The sequence below is a fragment of the Helicoverpa armigera genome, chromosome 3 (genome assembly GCF_030705265.1).
Source record: "Helicoverpa armigera isolate CAAS_96S chromosome 3, ASM3070526v1, whole genome shotgun sequence".
NCBI classification, from domain to species: Eukaryota; Metazoa; Arthropoda; class Insecta; order Lepidoptera; family Noctuidae; genus Helicoverpa; species Helicoverpa armigera.
The window spans coordinates 7,874,637-7,901,334 of record NC_087122.1 but is presented as its reverse complement, the minus strand read 5'-3'; the positions used below and the strand labels follow the sequence as shown (position 1 = coordinate 7,901,334).

General features: G+C 37.8%; 1 protein-coding gene across 4 annotated transcripts in view; it reads right to left on the bottom strand.

Annotated features, from left to right (window-relative positions):
- LOC110375135 (major facilitator superfamily domain-containing protein 12) overlaps positions 1–21,689 on the bottom strand; it is a 44,763-nt gene extending 23,074 nt beyond the window's left edge. Inside the window, exons 1-2 of one of the 4 annotated variants that reach the window (XM_064043594.1) lie at positions 21,671–21,689; positions 18,121–18,180 (exon numbers count right to left, since the gene is read on the bottom strand). In XM_064043594.1, the coding sequence (XP_063899664.1) occupies positions 18,121–18,149 (29 nt within the window). In that variant the 5' untranslated portion in view covers positions 18,150–18,180; positions 21,671–21,689. Of the gene's footprint in view, positions 1–4,358; positions 4,492–4,621; positions 4,839–18,120; positions 18,181–18,287; positions 18,523–21,670 lie in introns of those variants that run through there. The other 3 variants (XM_049852041.2, XM_064043593.1, XM_049852038.2) reach the window with 3 other exon arrangements.
- Between the last annotated feature and the right edge of the window lie 5,009 nt (positions 21,690–26,698).

The following is a 26,698-nucleotide window of genomic DNA, read 5'->3' as shown; positions in this document are numbered from 1 at the left end:
GTCATAGTTACGGCATCGCCTTGCATGCGCCGCGTTGACGTCACAAAGCCCGGTGTTATTGCTCGAATCACTGTATTAGCCTCATAACCAGAGCATTTAACATTTGGTCGCCGTTAGATAGGTACACATAAATTAGTTAGCGCGGCGGGGCCATCGCACTTTCATTAGTGAAATTATTTGCTAATTTGAACTGAACCCGACCGCAGCTACTCAGTAAGGGGTTACGGGGGCTTAATCTACTTCATTACAGGGGCTTAGCGATAATGAATGCAGAATGTGGCACAGCTTCACATTTAAAATACTTATTTCTCGGTATCAAACTAAGTAGTTAGTTGGAAAAGAAGACTAATTAACCTTAGCCACATAATAGAGTACCTAATTTTCCACAATTTTCCAGATCATGTACGTTCATAGAACTCGTAAACAATGGAAAAGCGCGTTCATGAAATTGAAGTTCAATCACTGTTGATATGTCTACGAGTCAGTGACCGCGGCTCACGGCTCTTCACCAAATACTGTGTAAACGTTAATAACCAGTTCATCCACGATTATCACACACATTACTCAAACTATGCGATGAATGCCTATTCTACTATTGATTTTTGTTGTTGTGTATAACTTGGTAATTGTCTAGCCAGCGCGTGTAGATTTCGCATTAATACGCTAAGCGTTGAATAAACGCACGTGTCTCCTTTGTCGGACACCGAGCAGTGCGACCTCTTTGAACTAAACGAAATGCCTCCAGAGACCAATTTCTCTTTAAAAAGGGTGTTATTTGCTCAAGTGTGCAGTGTGCTCGTACGCACAAATGACCGCATTACGTAATGTAATAACACTTGTCTGAAACTAATTTCGTTTCAGTGTTACTGTTGCTTTGTACAGCGCATGCACATTCATTTTTACTGACGTACACACTGTGAGTAATAAGTAGCGAAATACTTCTTTCACTCCAAGGAGACAACCTATAATTTATAATCAATTAAATAGGAATACGAATAACCACTGCAAAGCTTCGATTTTAATAGCCGCGTACAACTTTGCCATGGCTTCTGTAACTGACACTTATTTCAAATTTACAATCCCTTATTATCGTAATACGTAGACCATTTATTTTGTAACGGCTCTATTACCTATAGCTGCAATTTTGAAAGGAAAATTCATAATTACAATAACTAACGATCGTATTGTGCATTGCAGTACAGTTTTATTGCTGTACCGTAGCAAATGTAAAAATAGTTTTGATTATTATAATTGCGCAAGTTTAAAAGTGGTAGAATCGAGGCGACGTGATCAATGGGTGTCTGCGAGCTGACATTTCCGTTGCTTTGCATAACCTGACATTAAAGCTGATTGAAGTGCCGTCTTCGAACCCGCGGAGGACACCAACGACGCGCCTCGCACTTTGTTATTCATTTTATTCTCTTCGACTTTACTCCATATCGGAGACAACCTCGTAAAATATTATTTTCAACAGAAATAAAATCGAAATGTCGTGTTGAACTATATTTTGCCAATAAAAGCAGAAAAAAATAAAACTAAAGAGCCACGTTGAGTCAGTTGCTCGGTTGCGGTATAATAGTGTTATGTTTGAATTTTTCTTGTATTGAAGTGATTGAATCACGGAGGGACAGTTTTTATCAGTTGGAAAGTTTATTAAACCAGTTTGCGCAGTGGATACAGCTTTTTAAAGCTTTAAAAGTGAACAGTTTATGATCAACGTAAAAAGACTTTGGAATACTTACCTACATCGTGTAAGTTACATGTGTAGGTACATCCTCAGATATTATTCTGACGTATATGATATTAGTCAAATGTTATATGTAATGATGGTTTCGAAGAACAGTGATCGATGGCTCCAAATATTGTGATGCCATTGGCTGTCAAAATAATTACCTGCATATTGTTCTATGTTATTAAGTGTTCTGAAGCTCCTGTATCAAACACGAGCCGTTGGTGCCGACTGAACGATTGCACAACAATGCTTTGATGATACAAATGATAGTCTTGGTCTACTCTACACGCACGAGGGACTCTGCTGAAGAATTTCGTAATGCCTTTCTTTGTACTTAATTATATTCAAAAAAACCTTTTGTGTTGGGCCCTAAAATAATAAAACCATAATGAACGGTATAAGAAATACATCATAGTGACAGTTGTAAATAAGAATTTTGATAGTTATTATTGACTGTTGCACTGCACGGATGCAGTAAGATTTATTAGTCTATCATTACCGTTTCTAAGGCAGGAAACTCTAAATAGATTCGAGCTGAGAATATCTAGAAATAAACATGGCTGACGAGGCAGCCGTGACAAAAGTCATTACGGAGTTACAGCGGCTGAGTTTTTATGACAACATCGCTAAGGTTGGAGCCACTGATTTCTATCGTTAACAATATATTGTATAATCTGAGGGCTCGTAACTTGATGCCCGTTAAATAATAATGTATATTGACTATTTATTTTATAGGAAACTGTTACTATGCATCCAAATTATAATGATTGTTCTGCTATAAAGCATTTGTGAAATTAACGACGGAACATTCCAGTTCTGCCGTATACTTAAATGGTAGAGTATGTTTTTTGAAGTTTTGCATGTTTTAGAAATTAGGCCTGTGCTAGTATATTTTTGCAGTTTAGTGAAAAAGCAGGACGTTGAACTCTGGACACATGATCGGTGTATCCGTATTTTCCATCAATTATGTTTTGTGATTTACAAAACAAAAACAATCGGACGATTAAGTTATTAGTTTTGGGTACAATTAACACGATGACCTGGTAGATATAATAACTTCCTCAACTTTCAACTCAGTGATTGCCATTTTAAAATATTTGATTGTTCTTACGATAATTTAACGGTAATTAAGCTTTCTTATAGGCTCTATGTTTTTATTTCCTTTCTTACAGCACGTATAGAAATGTCAGACAGATGTACCCTCATCAAGAACAATCCTTCGTTACGCCGATTAATTTTCATTTACTGATAAATTCCCTTACAAGGAAATGATTTGGGTCAGATTGAAGAATGATCCTGTGATAAACGTGAGTATGTAATGCCATCTACAAACATTAAGTAGTTAAGCCTCTCTCATATAAAGTACACGTCTTTGTCTTTACTATTTTTGCAATAATTCCCAGTAAGTACTTTCCAGGGGCGTGTGAATTTTAACCTTGATGCGTAAAACATAGTAATAAGAAAAATCTTTTTGTTTATTACAATACTCCTGAGAAATGTCTGCCGTTTACGTGTACCTATAACAATCAGCAGACCTACCTATTGTTTTTGAACCCATTGTGTTTTACACAACTTCTCACGATCCCAGCCACTTTCTTCATCAACGGGCTATGTTTAGATGCCATATTGATTGCTACCGGCTGTGATTACAGATAAAATCTCATCTCATAATCAGCATGATAATATGGCCGCTACCGAGGTTGCTGCGCCCGCCTCGCCACGAGGCAACAATCAATTGAAGGCGGAGGCGATAGAAAGTCAAACGGTTGTAAGTACGAGTATAATCAAACGACACAAAGAACTAAGTAGATTGCCTTCGAAAGTAGGACCCGTGTTAGATTAAACGCCAAGAAACTTAACACTAATTGCCTTGAGACATCTTAGAACGAGTATTTGGTATTTATACGTAGGGCAGCTAATTAACTACTAAATCGACACGCAATTGTCATCAGAACAATGTAGTAAATAGTTGTATTGAACGTGATTAGAATACAATGGTGTGTTCAAGTAGTCTGGGGGGAATGGCTAACCGCAACATGAACAAGTCAGTAAACGCGGCGGGTGCGATCAATTACCATTACGACGGCCGTAAAAAATAAATAACCCCGTGCTCATGACAATAAAATTGGCAACTGTACTAAATAAGGGACTTTGCAAACAATTCGAATTGGAGTTTTCCAATTAGGGTCCCATTTATTTTAAAGTACAAATGGGTGTCGAGCGTGTCAACAGTCGGTTAAAACGCAAATCGTTCTCTTATAAAGCGTAGCGCGGCGTTAAGGCGCGGGTTACCAGCGCGTGATGCCGCGAGCAAATACGAACCGACCCTCATCGAAATCGCCCAACTACAAATAATTCCCTTCATTCCCGCTCTATTTAACATTTACCAGTACTTCGCTTTAAACGGTCCTAAGCTAAGTACAGTTTGATGTTATTCCATATAATGTGAGCCTGCAAGCGACATAATCTATGGCGCTATTATTAAAGACAAATACACGGATACTTGTTGCTGTAACCGAGTAATTTAGCACAAGTCACGTCCCACCTAATGTTGGAAAATAATCCCTTATGAATATCACGCGCAGAGATTTGCTTGTTCTGTAATCATATTAGCTGATATACTTACGTAGAGAGGATCGTGCGTGTTATGCGATACATGTAGGCGCAGTGCAGACACAATCGACGACGGAGCGGGGCACTAACTACAGCAGGGGTGTTTGCTTCAATTAATATAGGCGTATCGGGCCAGTGTTGCACGCCTATAACAAAGTGTGCAGTGGAAGTACACGTACATACGTTGGTTGAACCAGCAATTTACTTGCTGCACTAAGTAACTGTAATGACTGTTCAACAAATGCAACAAAGTAGATTAAAGAATAAACCTCCTACCATAAATCGTCTTGTCCGTGACAGGGAAGTTATTCATCCAAGATGCGTCAGGAGCTCGAGCTTAATCATTGATAAAATTGTGCTGTTCACGTATGTGGAGGTGTGTGTATGCAAATGAGGCATTGTGTGCGAGGGTTGATTCAGTCCGCGGTGCAGCTCGCAATCAGTCGCATTGACACGGACCGCCGCCGCGCCGCCGCCGCGCCGCGCCGCATCGCCCGTGCCGCGCCGCCGCCCCTCTATATTTTTCATCTCTTGACATCCGCTCTGTTAACGTGAACGCACTCGGAAATTTATGTTGTTGTACCTGATGCATTGGAAGCCAATGTGTCTATGCATGCTACCAGACAACATGGACTGGACATAAATCTAACTATTTTTCGTAGCGAGCGTAGGCTTACGCTCGTAGCAGAGTTCATAAGATTTATGCTAGTCCTACGAGTATACACTATAAACACTACGAAGTTACACTATTATTTACTTTAATTAACAACCAAACATTATCTATGAAAACAAAAAGAACAAATTAAAAAATTTATAAAGAAGTTAACTTGATAAGGGTATCATCAGTCTGTCATTTACTTTACTATTGAAAATGTCCACTGTTTTCTAGCCACTATCACCTTCCTATGAAATTGCAGGGTGTTAACTTTCTGCGGAGAAGCTCCCTGCGCCTGCTTAACCGGTGAACACCACGGATGTTGTAAATTGCACATCCAATTGCAATAGCTAAGGAAGCCCTGTTTTATAGTCGTGATAGTTTAGCTTGATAATGCGTTCAGAAAGTGGCGTTCAATGAGAGTGTATGAGAGGAAATCGGTTCCCATTGAGCGTAGCCGTAATCACGAGCGCGCACAAATGATCGCGGGTCGCCGCCAGCCGCGCCGCTGCCGCGCCACCGCCACGCCGCCGCCGCGCCGCAGCGCCGGTTGCAGCGCCGATAATGAATTACAGCGCCATTGCTCGCTTGCAAAATCTAGTCGGAGTCGTATCGGTAAGTAACGAGGTTAGCTGCTCTCCCTGGAGCTGAGCGAGATCGCGTCGTGACTCGGGATGCCTTCGGGAGCGTTCATGGGCGAATTATCTTCTAAAATGGGCGATATAAATTATCCCTAATGGGTTTTATTGCTGTAAAATATTGTATTTGATTCAGATAATTTTTCAAGTTATTGAAAGTTGAGTACAATGCCTACCTACCTATGGGAAAGGTTGTTGTTTAGTTTTAGGTAATATTAAGGTAATCATGTTTGAATTACAGAACGAAAAAGGAAGCAATCGCTGAAGTGTGGACGCGATAAAAGCTTTTATCGAGGATTTTACGATTCTTTTCGCACTATCCCAGCTATAAACGGCGAATCAGATGGAGTGAGAGACCGCGGGTGGCATAGCAAAAAATAACTCTATTTACTTTGCCCACATAAAGTTGAAATCTCTGGCATTTCACCCAGCCGAAATGTAATTCGACTATTCCTATATTTCGAGGACGGGCTTCTATTATAATTTTGTTTACAATAATATCATGTACATTTAGGCGAGAATCGAGGCAATTTATTATATTGCCTCAAAAGTTGCATTTTAACAAATAATTCACGTTAGTTTGGTTAGACAAACATTACATAATTGTAGATTCTCAGCACCTATCTACTACTAAGTATTACAATTCTTAATCATATAATTGTATCTCCGTGCTTTAAAGCTCAGAAGCAGAGGTTCTATTTCAGATCGTTTCACACACAAGGTCTGTGAATTAAAATAAAATGTGTGTTGCTTAGAAAAAAACTTGCCTTCCAACCTATATTTAAGGCAGAATATTTGTAGGCAGCAGAGGGCCTTTGCAGCGTGTTCTCATAATGTGAGAAACTTACGCTAAGAAAACTAAACGCGAGGTCAACAGTTCAGGAAAACGTGGACCGACGTAACAAATTATCCATTTTTTGTCGACAAACATTACAGTGTTTGTAACCAATTCGCTTAATAAAATAAAAAGAAAAGAGCAGGCAATAACTAGACCAAAATTATTATCCGATTTGATCTTGCGGTCGAGCAGCTATTCCGAAGCCGTGCATTATTTAAGCACAGCTTTTGTTCTGCAGATAGTAAAAATGATATCGCACCGTCTTGACCGGGTAGGTCGCGTACGCCGTAAACCACGGAATTTACGAAGCATTTCGTAGTTCAAAGAGCATCGAAGCTAGTCAGTAAAACATATGGCCTGCCGCTGAGGGTGACACTGAATTACCAGGACTCTCTGATAGAGATTGTCTGCAGCCGACACTAGACTTTATATTGACTATTTATGTGCGGGAATTTCTCTAAAATAGGTTAGGTACGAACGTTTCTTGTTTAATGCAACGAGTTCAGCATTTTACCTACCTACCCGTTGAAAATCGTTGTTTTAATTTTTAAGGACATCACGTTCTCAAGATAAAGCGATAGCAAAAGGTGCACTTATACTTAAAGAGCACACGGAAATGACTTCACTTATGAATACATAAAACAAACTTCGTTTAATTACTCATGCAGAACTAGTTTTGTAAATGCAGGTCTTTCGTATCTACAGGTTATATTTTCCTGTATCGTTAATTTATGCATTGAATGTGATTATTGTTTTGAATAAATACGTGAAAAAGTAGCGCATCACACACACACTAAGATTCGTTTAAAAATGCCTTGAATACATAAAAAGTAATACATAGTTCCTTAATCAGAAAAGTTATAAAAACTCCATCACCCATTGCTACCTCTATTAATTTCAGTAGCGAGGTAGCGTGCGTATACGCAGGTAACCCAATTTATAAATTGATCTTGTTTGAAAAAATATATTAATACCATTAATAGCTCTGTTATGATGATTATCAACATCAAAATCGAAATAAAATTAAAAAAAAAACATGTTCTTGTAGAAGAACACGGTTATAATTATAACCAGTTCTGACTGTCAAGTTGATCGTTAAAACAAAAATATGTGTGCATGAGGCTTTCTTTTGGTAATGACGAATGCAGATCATTACAAGCACCGACTCACGTTAGTCAACATCTTCCTGGAACATTACCTACACATGTATTTATGCTAACTGCGCAGTATAACAGCACCGCTCAGTTTTTCAGCACTGTAATAAGCTGCTACTTAAAGAGCTCTAACGGTAAGCCATTCTCCGGTAAGCAAACTCAGCTCGCTTTATTAGTCTGGGCAAATTGAAACCTAATTAATGTCGAGTAGAAACTTAGCGGCTCGTGACGGTCGATCGTTGCTCAATAATCGACCCCCACGACTATGGAAATTCAGTTAACTGTTGTATCACGACGCTGACGGTCAAATTTAGTAAACACTCCAATTTTAGACTTAATGGTTATGAATGACAGTGAAATTGTGGGCAAAGGTCAGCGCCCAAGAGATGTCGTCGTGGGAGTTTTGACATTGCACGGATACGGATAGGATAAGCCTTTGTTAAGTACCGATGATTAAATGTAATATTTTATAAGAGTTGTTTGTTTGAAGAAGAAAAAAGGGTGTTGTGGCTTTGTTAGGGCAAAAAGTATAATATAATCAAGTAGGAGACATTATGTAAGCACGGTGGCGGCAACACAATGCCGTTACACTACACTATTTACATTTATACGTGTCGCTGTAACACTTAAGACTTAGGAACGAGTATGCGGAGCGCAGACAGTTACGTGTGATAACAATTATTTGCTCCCGCTGTGATATTGTCTCCGTGAAAATACAATTTTGGATAAAACTTTACAAAAACATGGAGAATTTCACTCCAGTGCTGGGATTTAATAAAAAATAAGTAGCAAATATTATGAATACCAAAGAAAACATTCAAACAGAATATTATAAAATATCAGCAGATGTGCTCAAATATGAAAAAGAAGAAAAAACCGATCATCGTATTGGCAGATGACTTTCATACGTAATAGCCGTTGCTTCTCAGATATAATTCCTGACGTTTGTGGCAACGTGAAGCAATAACGTAATGGGTTTTAAGATTGCAATAACACACCAGTAATGACAGGCTGTTAGCCCATCGACTTACAAACACCATACTCCTTTCCCTTGATTATTTGCACGTGACTTTTAGTTCTTTACTCCATTTCTAATGCCTTGGTAGATTTTATTTTGTAGGAAACTAAATTACCCGAGCATTATCGGAAATGAATTCGAATTGCTGTAACGAGGTGTGACGAAAGGACTTTTTATTGTTACGTTCTCTAATCAAATGTTCATAATAGGTTTGTCAGTTGAGCAAACATACCCTAATAGAATAAGACATGCGTTGGCTTTTTTTTATAATTTAAAGCGGCTTCCAGTTCTGTGCTCATACAATTTAACTGGACTGACACGACAGGTAGACTTTCACTTCCATTCGTATTACTTAGTGTATGAGGCAAGTTAATTATTTTTAATGTATTTATACAAGAGATAAATCGTGGCGAACGCTGTCCGTCACGTAACCGTTACTGTGACATGTAATTTGTTCGGATCTGAAATGTTTCTGTCCACTGAGGTTTTATACGATTATAAAAATCGTATAAAAATCGACTCGAATTACCATTCTGAAGTGATTAGATTACGTGATGACCTACAAATACTAAAAGGTACTTATATTTAAAACCACCCACAGAACCTTCTACAGTTCGTGGCCTTTTCACTGACATTTAGAAATCCTAATGGATAAGATAAGGCCAAATCATCTCCAATCTTAGGTTTTCTTGCCGCCATATTTTCAATCTGTACCCATAACGATGTTATGCTCAAGTAGGAAAGGTACTGGAGTTTTATATTTAAATGAGTCCCTAATAGAAACGGCGCTCAACTCTCGAATTCAACTTATATTACGACGCGGTTGACAAGAGCCTTAACTTTCAGAGATTATGTAGCTGTTAAATGCTATGTGAAAAATATGATAGACATTGATACAAGTGTATCTTACGTAACACTCAGTCAGACATAGCAATGAGAACTACTAGAGTCGACTATCCTTTGTTTATTTGTTACGTCACGACGCTTTTCGATCGCCGGCTTCGTGTTTAATACAAGCAAATAAAACTTACGAGCAAGCACTTAGCGCCTGCAGCAAATGAAAAAAGTTTTGAATTCTACATACACATAAAGTTGTAAGAAAAAGTAATAAACATTAAACCAGAGTTGAGTTTACGTTAAGCTTAGAACAAACGGTCTGGTGTTGGTTAGAAGTAATGTGTTTATTTCTGAAGAAATAGGAGGTATACTGTACAATTTAAGTACATGATTCTTGTGTGTTAGCTGTTATAATGGTAAAAAAAGGACAGTTAGAAGCTTCTGTATAACTTCATTCCTAACTGACCATTGTCTGGTACACACAAAAATGTAATTTCCGCCTCACATTCAGTTAAACATAATTTTTAATAAGACGCTTTCTTTGTGCTCTGAAAGGACCACTAAGCTCCGAATATTTTTTCCTTTTTATTCGGGTGCCGTATTTTTTTACACAAAACAAGGCTTAAGCTCACACATTTGTAAAGCTAATAACAAACCAAAGCCTCTTAAAACGCAGCCAGAACATACCGCCCGCCATACGTACGCGAACATTATCCTATTACATGCTCAAACCATGAAATAATAAAAATACTCTAGGTATTTCTAAAATTCGAAAGCTTTGTTTATTACAGTATAGGACATACGATATGATTTACAGTCCATAAATTGTGTTTACGCAACTAAGTCTCCTAAATCGACTAATCTACATATGAACACAAACGAGCTTATGTTGATTATAACTGGGATGGGTCTCCTATTTCAGAATCACTAATGATATTAATAAAAAATTTCGACGGTGTCGGAGAATACTGATTGGACCGGTTCGCCAAATCAACGCTGAGCGGCTATCGAATGCAAATCCTATTAAAATAGAAAGAGTGACTTGAATAAGTTTACTGTTTAAAAATCAGGTGCACACGGAAACCGGGCTTAACAAGTTTACAAGACTGGTTGCTCTGAGACCGGTCCGCTGGTAAAAAATAGTTACGTATCACTTCACTTCACACTCAAAGTCGCGTTCAAAAAATAATCTATTAAGTTATCAGCTCACTCGAAAGTTTGGAGGTGTAAAGTGTTTACGAGTAGAGATAAGAGTTTCGTAATAAATCTCTGAAATCCTCCGTTAAGCTTGAGATAAACTTTTGATTCATCTCGTTCATTTTTATTGTTTCCACTCACGAAGAATTCTGTGTGTTCTTATTACCAAATTGATAAAAAGAAATTCAATATCTCACACATTTGAAATTGGAAGCTTAAGTACGTTCGCTCTTTGTAGCTCTACGTATCTTGCACTTGTATAATTTATCCACTTACTCGTAAGTTAGTGGGACCTTGGAATTGGAGTGCCAATTACATTCCATGATTTTAAAACAGCTTTATTTTGCACTAGTTTCGTAAGACCAAGCGATTTATGTTCTAGCAAAATGATAAAATCGATCAATGCTTAATGTGTGACATACTTAGTTGAAGCATCACAGTTATTAAACTCCACTTTTTCCATTTGGCACGGCGTCAAGGCAGATGTGAGGCATAGTTTCCAGATAACGGCTAAGTTGGTAACTTTTCACATTTCCTCGGAAGCGTGTCCCCTGGCAATGTCGACAATGTCGCGCGTTGTGAATTTGTTATCCGCGTCGCGCGATTAACGAGATGCATGTACTCTAACTTTGTTAAACAGATGATACAATTTAATCGTACATCCACGGCATAAGTTAAATCGTTAACGCTACACGATGATAGTGGCTTTAAACATTAATTTCCATAGTAACATTATAATTACCCCGGTCATTACTTACGCTAAAAGCTATTTATTTTGCATAATGGTGTTTGGGTGAGCGCAACAATGGTGAGTCGCAATGCGGCGGTGCACGGCGTGGAGATATGGCGGCTGGTTGCCTGTGAATCGCCAAACTTGACCGCGCTCTGCCCTTTGTTTGTTCGCTCTGGACGCGTGCCTGCTATCTGCTCCCGACTAAAATTATCCGCGATATGACTACGGGAACATAACGACCACTTGCAAAAGATTAAACCTTATGATATGTTATGAACAAATATAGTATTCGCTCTAGTGTTATTCCTGGGCTTGTGAATGTTGTCAGGAATATAAAAACCTCAGTAAAAATTTGGAAACGTTTATGACACGCTTTCAATTCTGCTGACAGTCGTTACTTGGGACACGGCTCGTCAGCGGAAAGGTTCGTGCGTCTATGGCTGCGGGCGACCGGAACTTTGTAGGTTCTGTCACGTCATTTGCGCGAGAGAATACGCCATTTTTTCGCCCAGGACGGGACAAGAACGCTTACTCGTCGAGATAAAAATGTCACTTTCTCATCGAGCTTTTTGCTATCTCTGACGTTTTTACCGAAGTTATTTTTAACTGTCACTATTATACGTGGTTTGGGTTAATATGTTTTTTGTAAGACTTGTCGTAAGTCTCCACTAATTGGTTTTCTTATAAGTGTCTGACAAAGACGTAAGTGTCAATAATCTTGAATGTATAATATGTAGTTACCAAAGTAGTTCAATATTTCAGTAGGACACCGCAGTGGGCTTGTTGTATTACATGACTTGACACTATCGTAACCTCTATTAAGTTTTAATGTGAGCTGAGCGTACGAACCGGGTGATTGAGTATAAGATGAATATTGGTTTGCGTGTCGGATTATATTAATAACGGTAACCTTTAGTGACCTGAAACTTTCTCCTGTTTTGTCGACGCCCGCGCCGGTGCAGGTTGTCTTGATCATTAATCACGCTAATGATGTCAAATGAATTAAACATTAGTCCGTGGCCGGCTCCAGAACAAAACCTTCAGTATCCAATTAATGCTAACTGCGAGAGGTATTACGTCGCGGTTCATTTGTAGCATGCAAAGTGATGTAGGAACAAAGAGTCAGAGCCATCGAGTGCGCCATGCTAGGTATCGCTTTTGTTGGCCAAATACGTACAGTGCAGTTGACGCAACGCACAACTTAGTGAAGCTAATTACAAAATGTTCAAACGGAAAAGAATGCGATAAATGTCTACCGTTCTCTCCAGTCATAGAACATAAGGCAAGCAAACCGACCCAGAAAGGATTTGCTACAATTGAAAAAGATAGCACATTCTGATTGTACAGTAAATGCGTCACGTTACAGAAGGACAATATACTCAGCAATAAATGGCCTGAACAAATAGATAGGGACTAAACTGGGGTGCTCCAAGTATCTAATCCTTCTTTATGCGTTTGTCCAGCGCGCGAAAATGAAGCCCACTCGTGGATGACGTCACAACACACGAAGGAACAGAATCATGACACTATTAGGATAAACGAGGACGCGGCCGCTCCTGCGGGTCCACGTTATAATCTAGTCTTGAATAAGTAGGCACTTGGCCCGCACTTACATCGACTTTCATGAATTCTTATATCTCGAATAAAACTTATTTTATGGTCTATTTCGCGACTTTCGGGTAAATTATGTTCCTCAACGATTCCAAATATTATGATCGCTACTAGAGTGTTATGATGTCGAATTTTGATGAGATATTTTTTCTGGGATGGACTCTAATACAGTTTTCTTTATATCTTCCATAAACTGAATTAAGTACTCGTAACTTCAAAAGTCATTATAGTTTTAACTTAGCTGCTGCCGCTGAATACTCAAGAGGTTAAAAATGTAGGATTCACAATTTAGTGCGTGTCACAGAGCTTTGCTAAAACCACAGTAACCCACATTTGTAGCGCCATTAGAATTACGAATTCGCACACTTCCGTCCCCAAAATGGTCATGGCATATAAACAAAGAACCATTGGCTCCACCATTAGGACTTGCCTTCTATCCATAAAATACGCATCTATTAATTAATATTCATGTAACTAACAATCTGTGTTCGGCGAATTGCATATGAATTCTATATGGATTTGTTGTAGCTCATGCATTTTATAGTAGGTGGTGTACGAGGAAAACTGCTCATTGTTAAGTCTAGCAGACTTATGTGCACCTACTTCACAATTCTACCGACATGCCTGTGCTTTAAACACGTACCCTACATACGTACAGCCTTATTAATAGTACTACGCTATTATTTGGTACAAAAGGAAGCGCGCTTGCCTTCTACGTACACTAGGCACATACTACTGACTCGAAAACGAAACAATAATAGCAATCTATGTTCTTGTTCACTGCACATTTAAACATGTGTGGATACTTATTTTGGAAGACTCCTTTCGGAGAGGGTTAATAAAACATTAGGCAAATGGATGTCGTTACAGCCGGGATTAGGACTGAAATAACATGCAGATATTGAGTTCCCTCTCTACAATATACCCACAGACATTACAGAATATAAAATATACAAAAAGAACTCAAATAAAAAGTTCAATCAATTAAGAATATAAACACAAACCATAAAAGTAATCAAACGAAGCACGACTGGAGTTATGCGTCTAACGAACGGGAAGTTAGCCCTGGATTTTATATTGGTTATGAAACAGCAGCTAATGCGTTGACAAGCATTCGACGATTTTAGTAATGTATTAAATATTTTATTGTCATAAGCGATCAAGCGATGCTTTATGTGTAGCCAGTAATGGAAGTTTATAGTCACAAGAGATACATTTAATTCTCGTAGCGGTCCAGATGTACTTGCGTCCTAAAATATTTAAGACCTTTTTGTGTTCAGGCCACTTCAGGTAATAGAGCTTCTAGTTTAACGAGCCCCATGTACAAATTACACATTAAGGTAATGGGCACAGATAGAATAATTTGCTAACGGTCCATGAAATATGATGTTCTAGCCAGTCACATCACTTCGCGGTCGTCGTGTAATAATGTGGCCTAGTTGCGTTGATTTGCTCAAATTGCTCATACTTAACCGTATGTACATTTATGCGACCTAGTAATATGAACTTCAAAATTGTCTTACAGAATTGACCTCTAGACACGTGTTAGGTGTTACTGGAAATGTTGAAATGTTGAATATTTTTGTGACACAATTACTAAATTAGATATAGTAACGTTGACACACCTCTAATAATTATTTCAGTATACGCGTGTGTTTATTATTTTTGACACGCTTGACTCAGCAGTTTAAGTTCGTGGTGGTATCTGTCGCGAATTAATTATGCAGTAGGTAGATAAAACAGTAGCGGTCGCCATGGACTTCCATGTTAATTAACTTTAGTTCTATTTCCTTGTGGATAGTTCTGAGAATGTCTCCATTTCAAGTTGTTCGGCCGCGTTGCTCCGCGGTCCGTAATCATCAGCTGCCGATCGCAAACAAAATAAATCGACCGACCACGCTCCCACTGAAAAATGTAGACTCTTCGAAACTGCAAAATACTTGTTTATAAACTACTACGCTATGCAAAGTGTGAATAAAGATAGTACATATCAAATGAAAAACGACACTGTCAGACCGAAAAAGTGCTTCAGTTCCGTAGTTGAAACTGAAATATATGCGGACCCATCTGTGTTGTTTGCTCTCTGTGTTTTATTTACTGCCTTTGATTTTCCAAATATTTATGAGTTTGTATTTGAAGTTTCATATTTTAGAGAGCATGTAAAATATTGGTGTCGATTGATGAACGATATTTGTATGATATCGGTTTCAAATTCGTTTATCTACCTTGTTTAATGTGTAACTCAGTGTAACTATAGGCGTAAGCCGCTTAATTAAATGCCTCAATGCAATAGAACTCTAGATAATAATGTCTGGAACTTTTAATGACTTTCATTGAATTTCTTTTTCATTGTTACGCTTTTGAGCCCATTGTCAAGCATTTGTATTCAATATTGTCTAACTATCTGTCCAAAATTCCTAACTGGTTCACCTGTTATAATGAGTCATACTTTAAGGTCAAAAAGATGATTCACAATAGATTTTTTGGCTAATACATAGTTAAACAATCATTCTCATATCATTTACTTGTGACTCATATTACTTAAAGTTATGTGTCTTCATCGCAGTTAGGCAGAAAATATCAAAATGTCACGATATTTATTAATAGTGCAAAATTTATAAGAAGCGGTGCCAATTTGCCAAATCAACGGTTCACAAGTTTAGTGTACAAGTTGTTCTAGGTGGCCTAATTTAAACGAGCTCTTAAACATCTGGCGGGGCTGCCAAACGGTGCAGACTAAGTGATAAACACAACTGTACAACAAAACTGTACGTTCCTAGACTTGGTTAACTGTGATTTTATGTTTGTGTCACATACAATTCGGTATTTCAACATCCGTAGCCTCTTTGAAGAGACACAATAGTTTGTAAATTCAGTAATCATTCTTATTTGTTATGAAACGCGTGAAGAGTACCTATTCATATGGATATTTCGTACTATACATGATAATTATTAATGTAACTGTCCAAGTGTAGGTTGGTATATATAGGTCATAGTGTCGGTTATATACCTAAGCTTGTTAAAGCTCCGAACCTACCTTACATACGGAGTTTTTATGGTAAGTAATCAAATAAATTAATTGAATCAAGCAAAATCAGATATTTAAAGAAGACATTAAATCCTTAATATCAACATAACATCAAATTAAGTAATAAAATTATTTTGCATAATCATACTAAGCAGGAAACTTATCGATTAGTGACTTTTATAGCGGAAGGCGATACATATAACATTTTACGAACATTGCCCTTACTCTGATGTCGTAACATCAATGAGATAGGTAACTCATGTATCCAATCGTTGATGATGATTGCTTACTCTACAACTGACATATAATAAATAACCACTAATTTATGGTCTGACGTCTACAGTATCATGTGTACACAATATAGGTGTGTTCTATTTATAAGTGGAAATCATAAGACCATCGAGAGGAGGGTTGACAATTTGACATGTATTCAATTCCATTGTAAGTCCATAATATCTGTCGAACACAATAAGTTTGTCGACATACTAACGTCTAGGGAAACTTTACGTGGCTATTTTAGGAGTTCATTGTCAAGTATTTTCGGTACAAAATGCTCTAAACCCAATAATCACGTTCCCGCCGTAGGCTAGCAATAGTGGTCTGCAAAGGTTAAGTTTAATCTGATTTTGGCTTTAACAATGCACTGGGGAGCAGTAGACCGACAATGGCGGCGATACAAACTTTTAGCCTTCCAGGGGACAATTTATATAGCAAGTGACCATGAACGAGTACGGAATGGTGGGAAATAACTAACAACGAGAAATATGCGCCCATACTTTTCCGGCTTCCAATTTGGGCATTGTGTAAGTACCTAATTATTGTCGATGTTTGTTCTCTTGTTTCATGCCTCTGTGTGCTGGTCGAAATGTTTAATACTATTTATGACTAAATAATCACGTGCATTTCTCTTCGTTACGTAAAGTTAATCAAGTTGATAAATGCTGGTTGTTAAATCTCGCATGTGTCGATCTAGCAACGTCAGTAAAAAACACCGTGGACATGCGATAGTCGCTCCTGTCCCGTTCACGTGTCGTTGCAATGTGAATCGATCGCCTCTGATGGAACCTATGGGCGAAATGAATCACTGACGGCGTTCACCGGTGGCAATGCTATGTCGCGCCACATGTAAAATGTTGCGATGCACCGCCATCAAATAAATTCATTCACACGCACCTTGTTATTATTATTTTTATATCTTTTCGATACTGTCCTTTACTTGATTTATGTTCGCTATATTTCATAGCTACTTTCATGAAGACACTTTATTACGTAACGCAACTTCAGATGCACGCTCATAAAAATAAATAATGCAGAAGACGTTAATACGGCCCATCTGTAATTGATATGCATATCTTGTGACTGTGTGAGATAGAAAAACGAAAGCAAGGGCTAAACAAGCGTGTGCGATGTGTGGGAGCGGGACGATGCGTCGGCGTGGCGGCGTGGGCGTCATGCCGTGTAATATAATGATATTACACTTAATAGAAAAATATAATTGTGTCGTGTTGGGAAGATGCGCCTTAACACGGCTTTATAACATGCAGCTCAATTAATTATGCTTATTTGTTTAAATTTAACACCAAAGATACACAAGGCTTAATGGTGAAATCTATGCAGGCTTTCATCTCCCCACCACCTCATTTCCCGGATACAGCGCAATAATTGTTATTTTGATACGAATGCTATAAATTCACGTCAGTTTGTTTGTCTTGAGTAACGCTTCCATCATCTATTTGAGAAGAAGCCGTTGTTTTAAGTAGCAAACGGTTAAAGTAATTGATTAACACAGATATTTGATAAATGGAAGTGAAATAATTGGTTAATATCAACTTGGAAGTCTTGATCTTTGTATCTAACACTTCCAGCGTTCTGTTTACTAAATCCGTTGTGACTTTTCCCGAACTGTTGACTCAATAGCAACGTGGTTACAGAGTGACTAAGCGCACTTTCACTTCCATAGACTAACAATCCATGTAATTATGATATGTGCGTGTTTGTTTTACTTTCTATATCATTCAATTGTGTTCTTATATTACATCTACCAAATAATACAAAGGCTCACTTACCAATGTATTATGTACCTCAGCAACCGCATGTCATCGGGCAGCTGAGCTTGTTAATTTAAACTGAAATAAAAAAGGCATTAGTAAGTAGGTGACTAGTGATGACTGGATTTGGTAAACGAGGAATAAAACATGACTAACAGACATACAATGAATCACGAAAATGTTACCTATAAGTGGAGTTGTGTTGAACGTGGCGAGTCGGACGGAAGTCGCGTCGCAAACTCAGACAAATCGACTTACATCGCTATTTTATTGTATTTTAGAGTGGTGGCGTTAAATTTCACACACATTCTTAACAGACTTTGTTAAAACAATAATTTCTAAGGTGTTATCTAAGGGAAATTGTCTATCGTCTTTTAAATTGATAAAGAAAGAGGATAACTTAGTGCGACCATAAAGAAACTGCAGTTAGTAGAAAGTAGTTTCTATATCTTATCGCAGTTGCGCCCTGCAATCAAAAGATGGCGATAGTGTGACTAATAAATAAGCCAGTTTCAAGAGATAGCAATAAAAACCAGATTATTTTATTTATATCAACAATCTTCATAATTAAATATGTATCTTTAATTAAATAAATATGTATAAGCAAACACTTCCTATTTATTGGCTTACACAATTTTTATTCCTGCTATTAACTAATTGCAACGAAGATTATGCATAAATATGCATTAAAACATAATTCTTATAAGTTAAAGTTTTGTCCATAATTCAACAAACGAGTTAAATAAGAATATAGGTTTTTTCAGTCTGCATCCCTATTGGTCACGTTATTACCTGTTAGCAGGTGTAAAACAAAGCAAACACAAGTGAACTTATTTATCATCTCATATTCACAAATCTAATTACATTTTCAAAAATAGAACAAAAATGCTGACGTTTAGTTTTTTTTTTTTTCAATTTAAAATGCGCGGGCAAACGCCGCGGTCTGTTGTTCATTTGAGGGATGTTCCATCGCGATAAAATATTCAGGTAGTTTGCGTTAGGTTCTGACCTTTGTTTAAAAGGGCTGACGTGCAGGATCAACCCTGTTGGTATGACAGGTGTAGGTTATACATATGCCGCGTAGGCACTCGTAACTGTTTTTATTTAAAACTTTTTTTATATTGAAACCAGTCGGTCGACCGGGCAAGTAATAAAATTCAAGGCTTTTTGCTCATATTTTTATAGCGTCATTTTTTTTTTGTACCTTTTCAAGATCTTGTGTAACAAACCATTAGCTTTATTATGCTGTTTTTAATGAAGCAATTTAATTTCGTCCAATCTTGAAAATAGTGATACATTATAATTGATCAATGTAGAGTGCTCGTAAGCATAAAAAATAAAAGCACAATAACGTCAACCGTATCCCAGTATTTTTTTACTCTCGGTTACCTCGGTCTCCACGGAGGTGTAACGTAGGGTGGCCACTTGGACATACAACGCCAGTAAGAAACCTAACCCTTTTACTTTTTTTCCCACTGCACCGCCCAGTCCCCGGCCACTGGACCGCGAAGCTTGTTTTTTTTAAACCAAATTCTCATTCTACGGCTCGCTCCCGACTCCCGATTATACTGGCCCTCTTTATGATTCTGGCCCCGAACGCTCTCTTCGAAAACTAATTGAAGATAACAAGCTTGTTTTTTCGCCTCTCCACTTGTTCATTTTGGAATCGCGGCCGATCGAGTACGATATTGTTTTCTTTAGCAGAGTTTTCTTATATAAAAGAAGTAAGAAATTCCCGACCGTAGAACTGGGAGGTGTTTTCGCAATAAATCTATATTGAAGTAGTTTTATAACGCTGATATTGTTGCATTCAACCAACTGGTTAAATATTACTGTATTCGTTACGAAGTTCAGTCAAGTTTTGTATTATTAACAAGGCTTCTTGTGCTCTAGGTGAAAATTCTTTTGGTGCAATTTCAGAATTTCTGCTTGAGTTTATCCTTAATGTCACTGAAGCTGTTGCCTGGCTACATTTCTAGAGAAAAGTTTCGCATGGTGAATGGAGTGGAGAGTGTAGGTACGTAAGGCAAAGATAAAGAACGTTGACTAACCTTGTGTTTTTTATCTGAAACTACAATAATTTAAGATTTGAGCAGTAGTAAAAAAAAAAAATTTACATATTTTATACTTACAAAAAATAAGTAGGCAGTTAATCCGAACTACAATAAACAACAATTAGTTAGGCGCGATACGTGGGTCGAAAACAAATAATTTTCTAAACATAGTTCTCAGAGTGGCTGTAAATTGATTCTGAACCGTACCGGAATCTATAAATCACAATTCTCCAATCAATTCCTAAATCAAACATTGATTTGGTCACAGTTAAGAGGGCGGCTGCCGGCGCGCCGCGGCCCGCTATCGCCGTCGCATCGTGACCGCATCCACCAAACCTTTCATAACAATAAATAAAAAATTTCATGCATAAAATTTCACTTATCATTCAGTAAACGATTCAAGTATTTAGATAAGTATATCGCATTTGCATTCAAAATAGCAACTCTTATTCATTGAAAAATAACTCTTTAAATCTGATGAAGTAAATAAAAGACAATTTTTTCTCAACGGCTAATCAGAGTTTTGCGAGACCATAATAGAATTTGGATTTGTTTTAGATATTAGAGCGCGACTAAGAAAAAAGAAAGATACTTTCCATTCCACTTAATACAATGTCAACTGAAAACGTTGTATTTTATCTTTATCAAAGGCTCTAAAGTAAAGTTTATAGCAAACAATAATCAATAAGTTGGCTCGTGAGCCGGTCGACGACCGAATAATTTTGGCGTGAATTATCGTCACGATAGCGTGTGGATTTTGGAAAACGACCGCAACCTTAGGTCAACCACCCACAAGTTTTGATTTCGTAATAAACTTTAAATAAACTAACTGAAATGTTTCAGGTTGGTTTTATTTTGGCGCAACGAATCTAAAGAACTAAGAATACTACCTAGTTCAATTCATACCTATACGTAACAGCAGAAATTGAATTATTGGCGAAACGATTTTTTAGACACGCTAATATTTCTTCGATAATCTAAAATGGCTTTATCGCTTTCTATTTTCATGGTGAGTCTGAAAAATTAAAACTATTTAAATCTGAATTCTGTGAGTTATTGTGTTTATGTAGTTTACCTATGTACGTACAACATATAAAAGTTAACATAAAATATTTCCCAGTTTCAGTTAAACAACACATTACGGATTTCCAAATGTTGTTGCAAGAGAATTTCATGGGCCATCTAGACCCGTTAACTAAACGCCTAAGCGGCATAGGCCTAGGTACCATCGAGAAGTAAACAAGGCTCACTCCACGCACTGGTCAGACCACTTCTCGGGACTGGGGCACTTAATCGCACCCATTATCTGTCAACTATGATTTCCTGCTTGGAGCACAACCAAAAGTCTACATTTTGTTATTGGGCCATTCACTCAAACCGATACACTTCGGACCGGACAATCGGCTCCACGAACAAGTTTTATGCCTTAATTTGAGTCTATTATTGAGAATAGGCCTCTCTGCGTGTGGTGTGGGTTTTGTTATTGTACAAAAGTAAATACCTGTTCAACTCACTTGGTGTCAATTGTGAACCACACAAACAAAATTACTTTATTTATATTGTATTTTATTCATTGTTGGTGTTTTTTCTGTAAAATAAGTTCACTGATAGGAATTTGAGCGAAGGTCTCTAAGCCCACTAAAATAGATTGTGTGAGACTATAATTCACATCATAATAATATACACATTACATGGCCACTTCACTTAAATAAATATAATTGTCTAAGTAGTTAATTTTAGAACAAAAATTACAACATCAATAGCAAAAATTAGAACGAAATCGACCTTTTAGAGACAATGAACGCTAAAATTAGATACACGTTATTATGAACGTTGTTAAACAAGCACTTGTGGGCTCATTTCGAAGAATGAATGGTACCTGCGGTAAGTACGTATCAATGTTATTCCGCGATAATGATAGAGCACCGAATTATTTGCTTGTCAATGTTATCTAAAGCATCTAGAGTTAATATAAATGTGTAGTACACAATCGAGATTGTAGATTTTATTGTCCGTTTATAAACAGTGAGCAGTAACGCTTTGGACTGATAGCGAGATAAGTAAACGGGGGACAATTCGGCGCTGCAAGCCACAAGAGACCAGCGACTTCTGTTAGTTCATTCTTTGTTGTCTTTAATCCAATATCTATGAATAACTCACTTTAAAATTAACCAGACAACTCAGCTTAATTCAGTCAACTACTAATTAAATTAAGAGTTTACTTTAATTATTCATAAGAGATTGTGATCGGATTATAATTGATCCACTTTTAATGAGTAACACAGGGTTGGTTATTGATAGTCTCTTCAATAATTGAATATTAAATTCAATCGAAAATATAAATTTGCCAGTAGCTTCATTATTTCTGTCGTAACATCGACAATTTTATTTCTTTTGAAAGATAACAAATATTTACTTACCGATTACACAAAGTAAATTAATTGGTGAATCGGCCTTAATTATTCTTCGAAAAAAGGGGTACATATATTTAGCTTATCGTTTACAATCATTTTATCTAGATTAAAGCTATCGCGTACAAATTGCGTCCCACGCATAGCTAGCCCGCTTGCAGTCCAAGGTTAATGCAGAAATCGGCGCGGGCGCAGGCGGTTGCAATACGTCACGAGTTACACAACCCACGCGTCTTGTCAAGACTAACTGACCGCCGGCCAAATTAATTACTTACCAACGTTTTAGACAGATTGAAATTATGAAATGCTGTGTTTAAGCAAAATTTTATATAGCTTTTTGAACTTTAACCGCTAGCCATTATGCAAAGAGATAAGTATTAGAGAGTTATGAATATTCATACTAATATCTTATTATATTTGACACTTCTGTTCGATTTTGTAATAATCATAATAAGCATTAGTTGCATTCTGATTACTAATATTTATGCAATGTTCAGGTGTTAGCTAAATCGGGTTAAGTAATAAATTGTCAGGCTATCATAATTCTTACGTAACATTTATGCAGGAAATGAGCACAGCCCGGTAATTTTCTTTTACTTCAGAAACTGGATCTTAATATTAGATTTTCAGTACGGTAATGGGACGTTTATGCAGATTTAGTCCGTGAACGTTTTGCTCGAGTTATGAATGAACGTCCTAGATTTGCTTGGGCAATCATCTGGTGTGTTGGGGTGCGCACGACGCGGGCGGTGCGCGCGACTTCCCTGCGCGGCGCCACGATCCTCGCCACCCGTCCACGTCGCCTCGGAACCGCCTAACTACCGCTAACGGCGCCTCCATTCCTATGTAAATCCTGATGCCGCATCCGACGCCAGATAATACAGCTACAATTTGCATGTCCCCTTGCCCTTTGTGGTCGCGAAACCGGGACTCGGTCGCCGCCACCCTCCAGAATGGGTATCGATTGTAGAACAGGTCCTGCAGAGCGTCACATGAATAACAAGCATCCAGTATTAGACAGTAGTTTATCGAACAACATGTAGAGATTTGCTATTCATTGGAGCTGTAACAGCGGCCCCGGCGAACTGACGGCTCACTGCTCATAGCACAGGGACCCAGGGTCTGCCGTGACCTGAATAATTGTATCCGGAGCACCTCTGTTTCCTCGGGACACTCTTGTAACATGATATCTTTCATATTAATTAAATTAATTAGTTAAAATTCAATACGTGTATCTAATCCGCAATGTAATTAATTTTGTGTTTGTGAGCCCTTGTTTATTAAGTTAGTAAAACAGCCCCTGTAAGTATGACTACTGAACTAAAATTAACTAATTAGGAGTATGAGACTGAATAATTAATCAGCCTTTGTAAAGGTCAGTTCACACAAACCGAATTAGGCTGTAATTCGAGTACCAATTTATCACGCTAGCATTTAAAAATCCAGTTACATCAGAGAGGTTACTTAATCGCTTTCGGTAGAGCCGATGAATAAATGCACGTACAGTCGCAAAAACTTGACTAATTTCCAATATCCACCGACAGGTCCGGCTGTGCCATTTAAATTGATACGTCAATCAGGATATCATTCGTCCACGACAAGCATATTTTTTTATTTGAAGGCAGTTGCATGCTATTTCTCTAATGGCGTATAGAGGGCGCGAGCGATGCGACCGTGCGTGGAGCCTGGCCAGCGATACGCAGAACCAATTATGAGTTTTTCCCTCCGGCAGATCGGCATCCGGTGCCATCTCTGTGTAGATTGTTGCCGGTTCTTATTACAGGCCTCGCGGATTCCGAGCGTATGCACACAAACACCACACATCCTGCTTTCTATAAACGTCTCTTAATTGCTTATACTTACCCGGTCGGTACTTTTAAAAGCCACATTAAAATATTTCGCAAACGTTCCAATCCCTTTGTCAGTCTCAACAAATTTTTCTTACGTGAATATTCCATATACCTTCTCAAATCTTAATTTCAACAAAAAAAAATGTGTTGCCATGATATTATTCGAAAGCACACAACATAGTAGTAACAAAGATAGGTAGTAACTATTTTACAACAAAAAACATTCCAGTAACAAGGTTACATATCAATGTACCTGAAGAGAAATCTCGCTTGAAAGCCTTTCTCGTTCGGAGGCAGTAACACAATCTTTTATTATTAAAATTCCCAATAGTTTTATTACACACGGCGGGACCAACGTGGCGGGTGTCTACCAACCTTAATGGTCTATATAGAGTAATTTGTTTTCGGCTTCTGATACGGCTCATACAGATTATGGTCACGATAGGAATGTTGTAACGACTTATCAATTCGATACGGACGGTTTTTTCTCATAGTGCATAGTAACAGAACATCATACAATGGGGTCGTAATGAACTGGAATGGGAGTCTCACAACAATTTAGAAGCTATTTATAGAGCGATAGTAGTGCAATGTTTAGTTGTGTTAACTGTTACTAGATCATTAGTCTCGTCTTAATTGAACGGGGGCACGAGCCTGTCAAGGGAGCTTTGCCGACGAAAAGCTTCATGCGTGGAGCGCACGAGCGTGAAATTAGAACTGCCTTTTTTAATGCGGTTACTTACTGAAGCCATCTGTAGAATTATAACAGAGTGGAAGTATTTTCAGTAACAAAACGTTATATAAGTCATTTAATACAGTGTAAGAAATAAAAATAACGGACAGAGAAACGATTGCTTTTTTATCTAACTTGAACTTCTATTAAACTTTAAGTCACCTACCCACCATGAAAACCCATTTGTAGAAGATTTTCAAATTAGATAATTGTGAAACATAGAGTATTTGAGACAGTATCGCAGAGCTGTCGTTACTTTAGCGTCTGAGAAAAGCGTCTGTACGGTTGTAAATCAGAAAGATGTCAACTCGCGGGTTATCTGAAGCAAGATATACGTGGGACCAAACGTGCTGGCTTGTTTCCTCATATCAAATGTCTTCGCTATCGCACACACCTAAGGTTTATGCTCTATTAACTGAAACATCATTTGTTTTCTTTATTTACGTACCTCAGCAAAATGTACACTTGCTACTGTTATTTCTAAACAAGTAGAATTCATAAGTAACGAACAGCCACGTTGCTTCGTACCAGGCACTTTTAAGAATATTATGAAAGAGCAGCGCTTTCTAGAAAGACAGGAGGAATGCAATGCACTTGTGTACCTACCAAACAAACTCCTGTATGTTTGTGTCATATTGTTGGAACCACCGCGAGTCGACCTGCAATATGTCTTTTTATGTTTACTTTATCTATAAGGAATTCTCGTAAACTTTAATATTATTGCCAGAAATCCTTTCCCGCATTCCCATAAAGCTGAAATTGTTAGTACAAATAAACGAAAATAGAAAAGTGTTACGTGAGGATGTTTACAGACGCGCGGTGTGGCCTTGTGGGTTTCTAGTGAATTCAATCTCGGAATTTCACCAATATATATAAAGTTGGAACTGCGTCACAAATGTGCATTACTTCCCTGAATAATATAGGTATATATATGTAATTTAACACTGATAAACTGATGGTCCCAAAGGCGTGATAGTCCTACATTGAAACGTTTATCTATAGGTGCAATATAAAATGACATAAATCAATAGGTATTTCATCAATAATTACTTCATTAACATCTACAAGATGTAATCTCAGCTGATATGCCCTAATTTTCACGTGTGTTTTTACATTGTTTTCTCTTATAAGTATATAAAAATCAGATATTATAGCTTTTCTTTTCATTTAAATTACGTGGTCAGTTTTTAGAAGTACTTCAGGCGTAATTCTCGAAGGCTTACGTCGTGGAATACACGGACTATGTACCCAGAGGCTTGGAATAGTGTCTGTTGGATTAAGCTCTCAGTTTCAGCTCGATCTACATACCGCAGCGGCAGGAGCAAACATTTGTTAAGCACAACAGAATTCCGGCCTAGAACCGTTGTCGTCGATCGCCAAATAACTGAAATATCTTTCTAGGATCTATGCTGCTGACTGCCAGTTTGACTATTAACGTCTAGTTTACTAACCGAAATATAATACAATTTTCGCTTTGTTGTATTTAATGGTGTTAAGCTTTGTTGTATTTAATGGTATTTAATGGTGTTACGCTTGTATCGCTTCCAT